The 15,774-nt window shown below is 48.4% G+C and overlaps 1 protein-coding gene across 10 annotated transcripts in view; it reads left to right on the top strand.

The window, feature by feature from the left end:
- The window catches only part of LOC140426702 (roquin-1-like), a 311,609-nt gene that overhangs the window by 251,030 nt on the left and 44,805 nt on the right, over positions 1-15,774 (top strand). For all 10 annotated transcript variants that reach the window (XM_072511781.1, XM_072511789.1, XM_072511788.1 and 7 more), the window contains 4 exons: positions 3,325-3,498; positions 4,883-5,038; positions 8,549-8,771; positions 13,286-13,382. In XM_072511781.1, the coding sequence (XP_072367882.1) occupies positions 3,325-3,498; positions 4,883-5,038; positions 8,549-8,771; positions 13,286-13,382 (650 nt within the window). The remainder of the gene's footprint in view (positions 1-3,324; positions 3,499-4,882; positions 5,039-8,548; positions 8,772-13,285; positions 13,383-15,774) is intronic.

The following is a 15,774-nucleotide window of genomic DNA, read 5'->3' as shown; positions in this document are numbered from 1 at the left end:
GCCCCTCTCAGCTCCTTTGGCCATTGCCCTCATTTATCATGGCCAATCCACCTAACCTGCACATCCAAAGATGTGCAGGTTAGGTGGATTGGCCATGATAAATTGCCCTTAGTGTCCAAAATTGCCCTTGGTATTGGGTGGAGGTGTTGAGTTTGGGTAGGGTGCTCTTTCCAAGAGCCGGTGCAGACTCAAAGGGCCGAATGGCCTCCTGCACTGTAAATTCAAGGATAATCTATGATTAATCTAGGACAAAGGTTCGGCACAACATCGTGGGCCGAAGGGCCTGTTCTGTGCTGTATTTTCTATGTTCTATGTTCCATTGTTGCTTGTCCACTCCATTTTTCTGGGCAAACTTGTTGGCCGCCTTCAGCACATGAAAGTATAATTCTTTGCACATCAAAGTATAGTACGTGACCCACAGTTTGGCAGGACAGAGCATGCCAAATTGCACCCCACTTTTGTCAACCGTGGATTTGGCCCCGATGAAGTCTACCCGACGCTTGGCCAGGTCAGCACCAATGTGCTGGTGTAAGCGGATGGAATGTCTTTCTCACTTGCACCCCATCGCGCTCTTTGCCCAGTTCAGGATCCGCTCTTTGTTCTGGTATCTGTGGAGCTTTATGAGTATCGTTCATTTGCCCAGCCCTGGGCCGCTGCCGGAGGGATCTGTGGACACGGTCAACCTCTGGGGGCTTAGTGAAGCCCTCCTTGCAGACCAGCTTCCCGAACATCTCTGCTATATATTCTGTGAGGTTTCTCCCCTCTGTTCCCTCTGGCTGCCCCATGATCCTACCGTTTTGTCGACGCGACCGGTTTTCTTGGTCGTCGATCTTGTCCTTCAACCCCTTCTGGGGCTTGACCAGCTTCGCCACCTCAGTGTAGAGTGTCACAATCCCCTTGGTCCGTAGTGGCTTTTTCAAGGTCCTGTGTCGTTAACCTTTGGGCCTCTAGACTCCATTCATAGACATAGACGTTTACAGCATGGAAACAGGCCCTTAGGCCCAACCTGTCCATGCCGCCCAGTTTCTATCACTAAACTAGTCTCGCTTGCCCGCATTTGGCCCATATCCCTCCATACCCACCCTGCCCATGTAACTGTAACTTTTTTAAAGGGAAAAAATTGTACCCACCTCTACCACTGCCTCTGGCAGCTCGTTCCAGATGCTCACCACCCTCTGGTCTCTTTTGTATCTCTCCCCTCTCACCTTAAACCTATTCCCTTTAGTTCTCGACTCCAAATTCCATTTTGTCTATTGCCTCCTTCATGGGGGCTGTTGCGACCTCCACTGCTGCCTCGATGACCGCCAAGAAGCTTTTTTTCATTTCCCCTGGAGCTCAGATGTGATAAAGTACTTAATTTGTTCCATCGGCGCCCGGGTCTGCGCTGGAAAATCTGCGGGGTCGACCTTCGCCGGTTCTGTGCCTCCATATGTGCTTCCCTGTTTCGAGGCTGAGGTGTCCATCCCCTCGTCTCTGCAGGCTTTTCAGCTGGGCGTTGGTTCTTTCCCATCTTAGATGGCAGTGCAGTCAATAGGGGTTAATTTGGGGGATTTTCTATGGTCTTGATCTATTCATCTAACTTCCACATCTTTGGACTATGGGAGGAAACCGGAGCACCCAGAGGAAACCTTTGGGCGCAGGGAGAATGTGCAAACTCCACACAAAGTCACCCACGGTCAGAATCAAAACCGGGTACCTGACACTGTGAGGCAGCAGTGCTAACCACTGTGCCACCATACTGCCCTGTACTGGCAGAGAGTTTTCGAATGAACAGTAAACAGATTGGCGGTTTATGGATAGTTTAAGAGGTGGGAGGCGTATAAACAGCGGTGTTTGCAGAGTCAGGTTTGGCGTTATTGCTGTTTTTAATATTTATGACACCTGGCCTAGACTCAAAATATGTACCTGACAAGAAATAGTGATTTTGTGGTTAACAGTGAATAGTAAGCCACTTCAGGGTCACTTGGACAGGTTAGTAGTTGGGTGATGGTTAATGCAAAGAAATGTGAGGCCAATCCATTTTGGAACAAGTAAGGAGAGGAAATATGCACCAAATGGTAAAACTTCACAGCAGCAGATTTAGGGACTCTGATATGCTGATCTTTAAAAGCGGGGAGTGAGATGGTTAACACATGGAATGATGAACTTTTATAAGTAGAAGCCTTGTACCTTAGGTAGGTTCTAAGGATACCAGAGATGAGCAGCTTTCATAGGCCACAGGACAGAGGGACATCGCAGCAGGAGCATACAATTGCCTCAGTTCCACCTTTCTGACTCTTCCTGACCCCTCCTGCCCCAAGAACCTTTAGCTCCCTTCAGGATTAGAAATCTATCTCGGCCTTGAGTATGTAATAATGAGCCAACCGCCACTGTTCTTTGGGCAAGAGAATTCTGCCGACTAACGACCATCTGAGGGAAAACCGTTCTCTCCATCTCAGCCTTAAATGGGAGACACCTCATTTTTAGATTGTGCTGCCCAAGTTCTAGCTCCTCCCCCATAAGGGGGCATAGTGACTGTACAGTCATTGGGTATTCCCTTGTGTTTGCATTTGCAGTTTTTCTCCCCTCTCCTCCACAGTGCTGAATCATCAGCTCCTTCATATTCTCAGCCGCTTCTCACATTCTCACCCTGCCAGCGCAGACGGTGAATGTCAGCACAGAGGCAGGGCCCAGTTCAGCCGACCTGAAGGCCATCAGTCTCCAGTGTTAGTTCCTGGACCGAAATCGGCCGCTGGAACTCCTGGGGTAAAAGCAGATGCTGGAATCTGAAACAACAACAGAAAATGCTGGAAAATCTCAGTGGGTCTGGCAGCATCTGTGGAGAGAGAGAAAGGGAGGCATCCTCCGTCCATTCACGGCAGCGGGATTCTCTGGTCCCGCTGGACTGAATGGGACATTTAACTGAGTGCCAAATTATTCTACCTCCCTAGCAAAAAGGTAATGGGGTGGAATTGCAATGGAGAATCCCGACCAACATTTTGAGTGTGAATGACTCTTTGTCATTCTCTGTGCTGCCACCATAGGCCTGACTGAGATCAGCTAACTGAGTGCAGAGTTCCCTCAATCCTGCACAAGAAATGGCCATTCTGCCCAACTGGTCTATGCTAGTGTTTATGCTCCACAAAAGCCTGCTTTCACCCTACGTTATTAGCATAACCTATTCCTTTTTCCCTGATATACTTAGTTCACTTTCCCTTAAATGTATTTATGTTAGTCCTCTCAACTACTACCTGTTCCAGTATGTTCCAATTCTCAGTACTCTATCGGTAAAGGTTCCTCTTACGGAAATAATGGAGCATTGTTGATTCTACTGTTTCCTTCCAGGACCCTCATGGCAGAGTGCCCCAGCATCAACCTCAACCACAACCAAGCCTGGATTATCTTCATCGACGCCGGAAAGAATTAATGGCCCAGCTGGAGGAGCGCAAGACCATTTCTCCACCACCTTTCCCACCGACCGCAGCACTGCCATCTTCCTTTGTCGACGTCTCCCCGGAGGTACTTGGAAATTTCCCAATTTTCTCTAGTTCCTCACCAGGAAAAATGCATCAGCAGAGCCGGGCAATGAACAGCAGTCACTGTCGAGGCAGGCCAAGCACTCCGGTTTGGCCACGGAGGCCAGGGGTTTGGAAGTGTCGGTTGTGCATCAGGAACAAAACGTTGTGTCGAAATAAACAGCAACGTCCAGACCAGTGCCCAGTCCAATTAATAGTTCATCCAACCGAACATCCAGTCCGCTCATTGGCACGCTCCCAAACAGTGATCTGGTCCGCTCATTGGTTGCTCCCAATCAGCGATCATGTCCGCTCATTGGCTGCTCCCAATCAGTGATCCAGTCCGCTCATTGGCATGTTCCCAATCAGTGATGGAGTCTGCTCATTGGCACAATCCCAGTCAGTGATCCAGTCCGCTCATTGGCACGTTCCCAATCAGTGATCCAGTCCGCTCATTGGTACATTCCCAATCAGTGATCCAGTCCGCTCATTGGCACGTTCCCAATCAGTGATCCAGTCTGCTCATTGGCATGTTCCCAATCCGTGATCTAGTCCACTTTTTGGCATGTTCCCAATCAGTGATCGAGTCCACTCATTGCCACGCTCCCAATCCGTGATCCAGTCCGTTCATTCGCATGTCCCTATTCAGTGATCCAGCCTGTCCATTGGCACGTTCCCAATCCGTGATCCAGTTCGCTCATTCGCATGTCCCTATTCAGTGATCCAGTCCATCCATTGGCATGTCCTCATTCAGTGATCTAGTCAGTTCATTGGCATGCTCTCAGTGATCCAGTCCACCTATTGACTCTCTCCCCATCTCAGATCCAGTCCAGCTTTTGGTTGTCTCCAAATGATCCAGTCCAGCTATTGGCTCCCTCACAAGTGGTCCAGTGATCCAGTTCAATTATGGGCCCTCTCCTAATCTCAGATCGAGACTGACTGCTGTCTCTGTCTCAGTGCAATATTCAATTCAATCCTAAACTCTGTCATTGTGCCTGATTTACTCTTTGCAAATTCTGTTTCCTGTTTATATTACAAGAGGAAGGGCAGCATGGTGGCGCAGTGGGTTAGCTCTGTTGCCTCACGGCGCCGAGGTCCCAGGTTCGATCCTGACTCTGGGTCACTGTCCGTGTGGAGTTTGCACATTCTCCCTGTGTTTGCATGGGTTTCGCCCCCACAACCCAAAGATACACAGGCTAGGAGGATTGGCCACGCTAAAATGCCCCTTAATTGGAAAAAATGAATTGGGCACTCTAAATTTATTTTATTTTTAAAAATATATTACAAAAGGCAATTTTACACTGCGCTAGTGTAAAACAGCAATCATTCAGCTGCTATTTGTTTCTGTGGATGTGCTAATTGCATTTTGTACATTTTTCCCTGTTCAGTATTCCGATGAAGACCTGAAAGCAGTCAAGAAGTATAAGGACCATGAATACACTGCTCAATACTCACCCTGGTCTTGTGACACTATTGGTTCCTATATTGGCAGCCAGAATGCACAGCCCAAAGACGTTATGCCTTCCAGTGGCATGGAGATGAATGTAAGTCATGCTCTTGCGTCAGTTTACTGAAATACACTGTAAATAATGGCAGTCATTTAGTCAAAGGATAGTTGGCTCAGTGAACCGCCGCCCTAGCGAGGAGCCGCCCCAGCGAGAAGCCGGGCTACACACGGGAAACCGGTTTTAAATCCACGGTTCACGTGCATGTCTCATGCAGAGTAACAACAAAATTCTAGAGTTAACTTGGCACCTCGAAGATAAAATCGACAATTCAGCACAGGGTTGCATACAGAGTAATTCCCTCTCTACATTGTCCCCATCAAACACTCCCAGGGCAGGTACAGCACAGGGTCAGATACAGAGGAAAGCTCCCTCTACACTGTCCCCATCAAACACTCCCACGACAGAACCAGCATGGGGTTAGATACAGAGTAAAGCTTCCTCTACACTATTTCCATTAAACACTCCAAGGGCAAGTACAGCACGGTGTTAGATACAGAGGAAAGCTCCCTCTACACTGTCCCCATCAAACACTCCCAGGACAGGTACAGCACGGGGTTAGAAACAGAGTAAAGCTCCCTCTAGGCTGTCCCATCAAACACTCCCAACGTAGATGCAGCATTGGTTGAATACTAAGTAAATAAGAACAAAAAAAAGCTGGAACAAACTCCACAGGTTTCAGTAGCTGCAGTTTTGTTTTTCAATACAAAATAATGTTTTCTTTACAATGTGTGTTAACTTCAGAACAGTGAAGTATTTTGACACTGTCATTGCTAACCGTGCCTAATCTTTGTAAACTCTTTGATTTGAGTGTTTAAGTGCTAAGTTGTAGGCAGTTTAATGACGAGTGAGCATATGCCCTTGAAGAAGCTGGTTCGGTTCTGAAGTTGGTACATGTCGGCCCATTACCAAATACAAAGAGAGAGAGGACATCCATCCAACAATGAGGTACTCCTGAGTCACAACCCTCGAAGTGAAGCGACAGTACTGACGAACCACACCATCCAGTTCTCACTGGTGTAACTGTTTGCAAAACATTAAGCCAAGGACGCAGGGAAGGGCAGTGATTGGGCCATGTCGTTGGAACAGGCGGGTGTGTATGTTGACTCTGTGCTGGGCTTGTTTCACATGCCCTGAAAGATAGTGAATCATTGACAGTCACCAGCGATTGTACATTGCTGCTCTCTGAACTGTGTACAGGATGTCAGTGGTAACCAGACACCCAAGACAAATGTGTTGTAATGTGTGCAATCCTGCCTACCTGTTTTAGTATGTGAACAGTATGTTCTGGGATAAAGTCCCCCTTCCCTCCCAAATGTTCTTTATTTAGCTGCACTCTATTCATCAACAGTTTGAAATTAGTCTATTAATAATTGAGATGGTGCCAGGGTTCCAGTAAAGGTGGTAGAGTGAAATCATGCACTTTCACGTTCAGCCTTGACCGGGCAGTTTTGATGTGGCGAAGACCAAAACATGGAAGCATGAGTATAAGATTCTCACTAATAAATCCAATCGGGAGTTCAGGACAAACTCCATTACATAAAGTGACAGAGACAAGTAGCACAGATGCTTTTTACGGTTAAGCTGGATAAGCCCACGAGGAAGAAAGGAATGGGGATAATACATTAGCATGGATAGAGGATTGGCTAACCAATAGAAGACAGAGAGTTCGGGCAGCACGGTGGCACAGTGGTTAGCACTGCTGCCTCACAGCACCGAAGTCCCAGGTTCGATCCTGGCTCTGGATCACTGTCCGTGTGGAGTTTGCACATTCTCCCAATGTTTGCATAGGTTTCACCCCCACAACCCAAAAATGTGCAGGATAGGTGGATTGGCTATGCTAAATAGCCCCGTAACTGGAAAAAATGAATTGGGTACTCTTTTTAAAAAAAATTTCAAAGACAGAGTTGAGATAAGAGGGACATTTTCACGATGACAACCTGTAACTAGTGGAGTGCAACAGAGATCAGTGCTGGGGCCACAGTCATTTACAATATACATTAATGACTTGAGCAAGGGAAGCGAATGTACCATTGCCAAGTTTGCGGATGGCTCAAAAATAGGTGGAAAGGTAAGTGGTGAGGATGACACCAAGGAGTCTTACAGAGGAATATAGACAGGTTTGGTGAGTGGGCAAAAACTTGGCAGATGGAGTATAATGTAGGAAAATGTGAAGATCTGCACTTTGGTAGGAAGAATAAAGGAGCTGAATAATATTTAAATGGAAGAAGACTGCAGTATACATGTTTTTGGGGGGTCTTCGTGCATATATGACAAAAAGCTAGCATGCAAGTCCAGCAGGTAATTGAGAAGGCAAATTGAATGTTGACCTTTATTTTGAAGGAAATGGAATATAAAAATAAGGAAGTCCTGCTAAAACTGTACAAGGCACTAGTTAGACCACACCTGGAAAACTGAACAGTTTTAGTCTCCTTATCTAAGGAAAAATATACTGGCATTAGAGGTAGTTCAAAGAAGGTTCACTAGGTTGATCCTGGGTATGGAGGGATTTTCTTATGAGGAGAGGTTGAGTAGGTTGAGCCTGTACTCATTGGAGTTTAGGATAATGAGAGGCGACCTTATTGAGACATATGGGATTTGCAGGGGACTTGACAGAGTAGATGCTGAGAGGATCTTTCCTCTGTGGGAGAGTCTAGGACCAGAGGGCATAATCTAAGAGTAAGGGATCATCCATTTAACACAGATGAGGAGGAATTTCTTCTCTCAGAGGGTAGTGAATCTGTGGAATTCTTTACCGCAGAGAACTGTGGAGGCTGGGACGTTAAGTGTGTTCAAGGCTGAGATGGATAGATTTTTAATCAGTGAGGGAATTAAAAGTTATGGGGATAAGTTGGGAAAGTGGAAGTTGAGGATCATCATATCAGATCAGTCATGATCTCATTGAATGGTGGAGCAGACTCGATGGGCTGAATGGCCGACTCCTGCTCATGTCTTATTGAAAGATATGTTGATAGGGTGGGAAGATTTTCCTGTGGAGTGTAAAGACCAGCGTAGATCTGTTGACTGACTGGCCTATTATTTGCTATAAATTAGGTGTCATTCTTATACGTGCCCATGCTGTTTTTTCAGTGTTTTAACTTAATTTCAGGCTGGTGGGCAGAAAAACTGAGATGGGTGGATTTTTGTGCACTTGCTAGCTGCATAATGTGATACGACAGCCCATTGAGAGAAAGATTTGGAACAGCCTTCTGTGTGCAAAGCTCTTTGACGAGTGCTATTGCTCCCTAACGAAATTAAGCTCTTCCAGTTGGGATGCGAGCCTTTACCCACCCCCTAGCCGCTCCAAGGAGTATGCAGACATGCCTGGAACATGGCCACCCAAGACCTGACCTGTTAAGGAAGGCAGAGCAGAATGGCAGCCTAGTGACTTAGGCAGCACTTAGTCTGCTAAAGGGCTAAAATGGTTTGCCACTGATAAGGGAATACTGAAACCTAGATAAGGGATGGGCAGTATGTTAGAGTCATGTTGGAACAAAGATGGGATCACTAATCTTCTCTGTTGCTCATGCATTCTTTGATTTTTGACAGAATGTTGACAATAAGGGCCTACGGGAGCAGCTCATGAATCTGGACCTTCAGAGGAGGGCAGCCGAGAGCAAGGAGGAGGATCCCATCATACCCTTTGGGGAGTTGCCAACTGTTTCCAAATTTGGTGCCATTTCTCGCACCTCCAAAACTAGCTATCAGACAACAGGACCGGTGCAGGCTGTGGCCTCACAAGGCATTGCCACCAAGCCCATCAGTGTCTCAGGTAATAGCAGTGAACAAGCTGTGTTACAGCATCTACTGGTAGCAGTTAACCCACTGGGCAATGGACAGAAACTTCATCCTGGATATTCCCCTGACTGATGGATACTCATTCCATCCCGATTATTCCCCTTACTGACGGATACTTACTCCATCCCGATTATTCCCCTCACTGACGGATACTCACTCCATCCCGATTATTCCCCTCACTGACGGATACTCACTCCATCCCGAGTAGTCCCCTCACTAATGAATACTAACTCCATCTCTGATATATCCGTCACTGACGGGTACTAAATCCATCCTTGATATTCCTCTCAGTGATGGATATAAACTCAATCCTTGATAATCCCCTCACTGACTGATACTAAATCCATCCTTGATATTTCCCGCATTGACGGATATTCACTCCACCCCGAATATTCCCCTCACTGGCAAATACTAAATCCATCCTTGATATTCCCCTCACTGTCAGATACTCTATCCATCCCGAATATTCCCCTGACTGATGGATACTCACTCCATCCCGAATATTCCCCTCACTGGCAGATACTAAATCCATCCTTGATATTCTCCGAACTGATGGACACTAAATCCATCCTTGATATTCTCCTCACTGACGGATACTCACTCGATCCTGAATATTCCTCTCACTGACGGATACTGGGCTGGATTCTCCCAAAATGAGAATACGTCCCCACGCTGGCGTAAAAACGGTGGAGTTTTACTCCAGAAATCCCTTTCAAAAAGTTGAACGAATTCAATGTCCTGCAGGGGGCTGGCAGGGACCCGGAGTGAATCTCGCCGCTTCAGCTGCGGATACGGGCCCCCGCACGTCCGGTTCGAAGTCCGCTCATTCGCACGGCGGCGACTTCCAGTGGCCACGCTGTGCTCCATGGCGGACTCGGACCGCGGAGCCAGACAAAAGGATAAACCCCACCGATTGGCTGCGCGTTTGAGCCTCGAACCCCGCGCCTTTAATCACCGGCCGCCTTTAAGGCCCCCCCTGGTCTCCGATTCACCCGCCCCCGACCAGGGCAGCCGCGGGCCACGCCAGCTTCCCAACCGGCAATAGGTGGTTAGTTCCACGCCGTCAGCAACTCGGCCGGTCGGGAATGGAGGTCTGCTCAGCGGGCCTCTGGCAATGGGCCCCCGGACGCGCAGCGTACTCTGCGGTCACGCCGATTTTCAGAGCCCGGAGAATCGCCGAACCGGAGGCGGGCCCGATTATGCCGTGAAATGGATTCTCCGCCCCTGTGCCGGCCTCAATTTCAGCACAGGGTTGCGGAGAATCCAGCCCACTAACTCCATCTCGAATATTCACCTCGCTGGCGGATACTAAATCCATCTTTGTTATTCTCCTAACTGATGGATGCTGAGACCGTCCTTGATTTTCCCCTCACTGACGGATACTCACTCCATCCTTGATATTCCCCTCATGGAGAGTTACTAATTAAGAATGGAGTTAGTATCAGTCAGTGAGGGGGATATCCGGGATGGAGTTCGTATCCATCAGTGAGGGGAATATTAAGGGTGGAGTGAGTATTCTGGATATTCCCCTCACTGACGGATACTAACTCCATCCTTGATATCCCCCTCACTGACTGATACTCACTCCATCCATAATATTCCCCTCACTGACTGATACTAACTCCATCCCGGATATCCCCTCACTGACTGATACTCACTCCATCCTTAATATTCACCTCACTGACTGATACTAACTCCATCCCGGATATCCCCCTCACTGACTGATACTCCATCCTTAATATTCCCCTCACTTACTGATACTAACTCCATCCCGGATATCCCCCTCACTGACTGATACTCACTCCATCCTTAATATTCCCCTCACTTACTGATACTAACTCCATCCCGGATATTCTCCTTACTGACAGATACTTACGCCATCCCGGATATTGTGCTCAATGACAAATACTGACCCCATCCCAGATATTCCCCTTACTAACGGATACTAACTCCTTCCCGAATATTCCCCTCAATGACAGATACTGACACCATCCCGGGTATTCCCCTAACTGACAGATATTACCTCCATACTGTATATTCCCATCACTGATGGATACTCATCCCATTCTAGATCTCCCATCAGAAGCTGTGCGTGAATAATATAATGAAGGTACTTTCCTTATTGCTCCCTGACACACTGATATAACACTCCTTCCACAGACTGTGTAAGTGTGAACAGTAGTTTTTGCTCGTTGACACACTGATTTAACACTCCTTCCACTGACTGTAAGAGTGAACAGTAGTTACGCTTTTCCTATAAATCTGCTCTTTGACATAATAAGAAATGAAGTGACTCCAGTAAGTTGAACTAATGGACTGGAAGAGTGGGCACTATTTAAAAGGTGATGAAGAATGGAACTGGACACAACTCCTTTTCTTGATAATGGGTTTATTCACACAATGTAGCATTACATAGCTGTGCCTTCTACTTACCAATGCCCCAGTGTCCCTTTTAATAGCATATCTTCACACACACCTTTGGTGGCGAGGGGGAGGAATGATTCCCAGGCTGCTTATCAGCCCATTGAACCACATCATGAACATTCCTTCTGTGGCCCACAAGCCCTGATGCGGGATTTCAACCTGGAGAATCGGCCCTTTAGTCTGAGATTGTGTCCTCTGCTTCTAGTTTTTCCTGCAAGTGGAACCATCCTCTCCACACCCACTCTATCCAGGCCTCGCAGTATCCTGTAAGTTTCAATAAGATCCCCCCTCATCCTTCTAAACTCCAACATATACAGACCCAGAGTCCTCACCCGTTCCTCATATGACAAGCTCTTCATTCCAGGGATCATTCTTGTAAACCTCCTCTGGACCCTTTCCAAGGCCAGCACCTTAGATACAGACCCAAAACTGCTCACAATACTCCAAATGGGGTCTGACCAGAGCCTTATACATCCCCGGTCTTGTATTCTAGCCCTCTTGACATGAATGCTTACATTGCATTTGCCGCCTTAACTGCCGACTGAACCTGCATGTTAACCTTAAGAGAATCGTGAATAAGGACTCCCAAGTCCCTTTGTGCTTCTGATTTCCTAAGCATTTCCCCATTTAGAAAATAGTCTACGCCTAAATTCCTCCTTCCAAAGTGCATAACCTCACACTTTTCCACATTGTATTTCATCTGCCACTTCATTGCCCACTCTCCTAGTCCAAATCCTTCTGCAGCCCCCTTGCTTCCTCAATACTACTTGTCCCTCCACAGATCTTTATATCATCTGCAAACTTAGCAATAGTGCCTTCAGTTCCTTCTTCCAGATCATTAATGTATATTGTGAAAGGTTGTGGTCCCAGCACCGACCCCTGAGGTACACCACGAGTCACCGGCTACCATACTGAAAAAGACTTGTTTATCCCCACTCTCTGCCTTCTGCCAGTAGCCAATCCTCTATCCATGCCAAGGTCCTACCCTGAACACCATGGGCACTTAACTTTTTTAACAATCTCCTATGTGGCCTTTTTGCAAAGGCCTTCAGGAAATCTAAATAAATCACATCCACTGGTTCTCCTTTGTCTAACTTCCTTGTTACCTTAGTCAAATTAAACAAAAAAAGACAGGAATGTCAGCCCCTGCAGGGGCACTGTAACCAAGATAAAACATCAAAAAGGAAACTTAACTAATTCAATCAAAATGTCATTCCTGGGAGTGATGATGTACTCCAGCCCCCATGGTGCCCACCAGTCATGGAAAGTAATCCCTTTTTATATGTGCACAAGTAACTTAATCATTCAATACCTTCCACCTGTTTATCCTTAATCGTAATAATACAATAAACATAAAATTAACTATTGCTTCTGGTGTGGAAGTCCAGAACAAGGGAGCACAATGTTAGAATTGGGGTTAGGCTGATCAGGAGGCAGCACTTTGTTTTGTGCTATGAGCAATGGAAATATGGACAAAAAAATTGTGGATGTTGACATTTCAAGACTAAGGTGGACAGATCTTTAAGTAAGAGCTTCGAGGGGTACAGAGATGAGGCAAGTCAATCGTGTTATTGCAGATCAGTAGTGATCTGACTGAAATGTAAAACATGTTTGAGGAGGGCAGCATGGTAGCGCATGGTAGCACTGCTGCCTCACGGCGCCAAGGACCCGGGATCGATCCCGGCCATGGGTCAATGTCCGTGTGGAGTTTGCACATTCTCCCCGTGTCTGCATTGGTTTCACCCCCACAACCCAAAGATGGCAGGTTACGAGAAGTGGCCACACTAAATTGCCTCTTAATTGGGGGGAAAAAAAAGAATTGGGTACTCTAAAATTGAAAAAAAAAAAGCAAGCTTGAGGGACTAAATGATCTCTGTGCAGATTGTGGAGCAGAAAGGGTTGACTGGTACATGACATCAATGCAGCCTCCGAGCGAGTCACAGTCACTGAAGCACACATCCTCACAGGACAGGCTCCCTCGGCCATCTGAATTTCAATCTAAAATATCTGAAATTACAAATATAGCCTTTGATTGCTCTCAATTTGCCGTTTTATCCTTTGCAGATTACAATCCGTATGGAAACCACAGCAGTTGGACAAACTCACCAGTCTCGTACTCGTCACACCAAACCATGCATACTCAGGGACATTTCATCGACAGGTAAAAGCTGGTTCACCTCATGCAATAATCAGTTGGCACCCTCAAACCTCTCCTCTCCAATCATAGCGCAGGTCAATGAAGAACAACAGCACAGGCTATACTCAGAAAATGGTACAAATGTTAAACTCACAACCACAGGGATTCGCTAAATTGAATATTGGAAATGCATTTAAAGTGAGGCTCGATAGACACATCAGGGTAGAAGGAATAGAAGGATAATTTTTTTTTGTTTTGAAAATATTTTATTAATACATATATAATTTTGGGGACTTCCGGTTGCGGCTATGCTGAGCTAAGTCGCACGTTCGGCAGCTCCCGCCAGAAACTGACTTTTGGGCTCTTTTGAGGGGCCCCAGCAGCATTTGTTCGACGGTTCCCAGTGTTGGAAGGTGACAGTACGATTTCCCCAGCACTGTGTGGATTGGACCAGGAGTGGAGCGGTGAAAAAAGTAATTCTGGTGCAGCGAAAAGTGCGAGAGAGGAAAGCCAAGATAGCGGCGGGTGGAGATCAGGCAGTGTGGGCACAAGAGCAGCAGGGGTTTCTCAAGCGCTGCTTCACGGAATTGAAAGCAGAGCTGCTGGAGCCAATGAAGGCTTCGATCGACAAGCTGGTCGAGATCCAGAAGGCCCAAGGGGCGGCGATCCGGGAGGTGCGGCAGAAGGCCTCGGAGAATGAGGGCGAGATATTGGACCTGGCGGTGAAGGTGGAGGTGCACGAGGCGCTGCATAAGAAATGGCAGAAGAAGTTCGAGGACATGGAGAATCGGTCGAGGAGGCAGAATCTGCGGATTCTGGGTCTCCCGGAGGGAATGGAGGGGTCGGATGCTGGAGCATATGTGGTCACGATGCTGAATACGTTGATGGGCGCGGGTGCCTTCCCGAGACCCCTGGAGCTGGATGGGGCCCACCGAGTCCTGACTAGGAGACCCAAGTCTAACGAGCTGCCGCGGGCGGTATTGGTGCGGTTCCACCGCTTGGACAGGGAGTGTGTCCTAAGATGGGCAAAAAAGGAGCGGAGCAGCAGGTGGGAGAATGCAGAGGTCCGTATATACCAGGACTGAAGCGCGGAGGTGGCCAAGAAGAGGGCCGGGTACAAATCGGGCTAAGGCGGTTCTGCATCGGAAGGGGGTGAAATTCGGGATGCTGCAGCTGGCGTGACTGTGGGTCACGTTTAAGGACCGGCACCATTACTTTGAGACACCGGAGGAGGCGTGGACCTTTATTCAGGCAGAAAAGTTGGACACGGACTGAGGGTCGGTTGTGAGGGGAGGTCGCGGGGGGCTACTGTGGTTAATGTGCTTTGGGGGATGTTCTATTCTGTTCTGTATTGTTTCCTTGGGTGCAGGGTAGGGTGAAATAGTTCGAAGTGGGGGTTTTGTGAGAGTGTGGGTGTCGGTGGTTGGAAGGACAGGGTTGGAGGGAGGGGAGATGGGAGCCCGAGGGGGGGGGGCTGGGATTAGGCCGCAAAAGGGAGCTGCGCCAGAGAGGGCGGGGCCGGTCTGATGGACAACGTGGGCTTTTCCCCGCGCTAGGGAAGGAAGGGGGTAGGGCCGGGGGAAAACGGCAGTGTTGGAGAGGAGCGCCCGCTGATGGACGGGGGGGGGGGGGGGAGACTTCCACACTGGGGAGTCGATGGAGTGGTGGGAGTGGCCGGGGTCAGCAGGAGTCATCTGACTTAAGGGAGTGCTATGGGGGGAGCAACGCAGCTACGGGGGGACCTAGCTGGAGGGGGGGAGGGGGTACTGGGTTGCTGCTGCATTGGCCAAAGGTGAGCTGGAGCTCGGAGAGAGAGTCGGGGCGGGGGTCTGCCGCTGGGGGGAAAGGAGAGTGCGGGAGGCGCGGGCACATGGCTGGCCTAGAAAAGGGGATGGCTAATCGGCAGAGGGGGAGGCGGGAAGCCCCCTGATCTGGCTGATAACTTGGAATGTGAGAGGCCTGAACGGGCCGGTCAAGAGGACCCATGTGTTCGCGTACCTGAAGGGACTGAAGGCAGATGTGCTTATGCTCCAGGAGATGCATTTGAGGGTGGCAGATCAGGTTAGGCTGAGAAAGGGGTGGGTAGGGCAGGTTTTCCACTCTGGGTTGGATGCAAAGAATCGAGGGGTGGCGATTTTGGTGGGGAAGCGGGTGTCGTTTGAGGCGCTGAACATCGTGGCAGGCAATGGAGGTAGGTATGTGATGGTTAGTGGTGAGCTGCAGCGGGTGCGCGTGGTATTAGTGAATGTATATGCCCCAAATTGGGACGATGCCGGATTTATGCGGCGCATGTTGGGCCGGATTCCGGACCTGGAGGCAGGGAGCTTGATAATGGGGGGGGGGGACTTCAACACAGTACTGGATCAAGCATTGGACCGCTCCAGGTCCAGGACGGGTAAGAGGCCGGCGGCGGCCA

This window comes from Scyliorhinus torazame, chromosome 7 (genome assembly GCF_047496885.1).
Source record: "Scyliorhinus torazame isolate Kashiwa2021f chromosome 7, sScyTor2.1, whole genome shotgun sequence".
Taxonomy (NCBI): Eukaryota; Metazoa; Chordata; class Chondrichthyes; order Carcharhiniformes; family Scyliorhinidae; genus Scyliorhinus; species Scyliorhinus torazame.
This window is presented reverse-complemented; position numbering and strand designations above follow the sequence as displayed.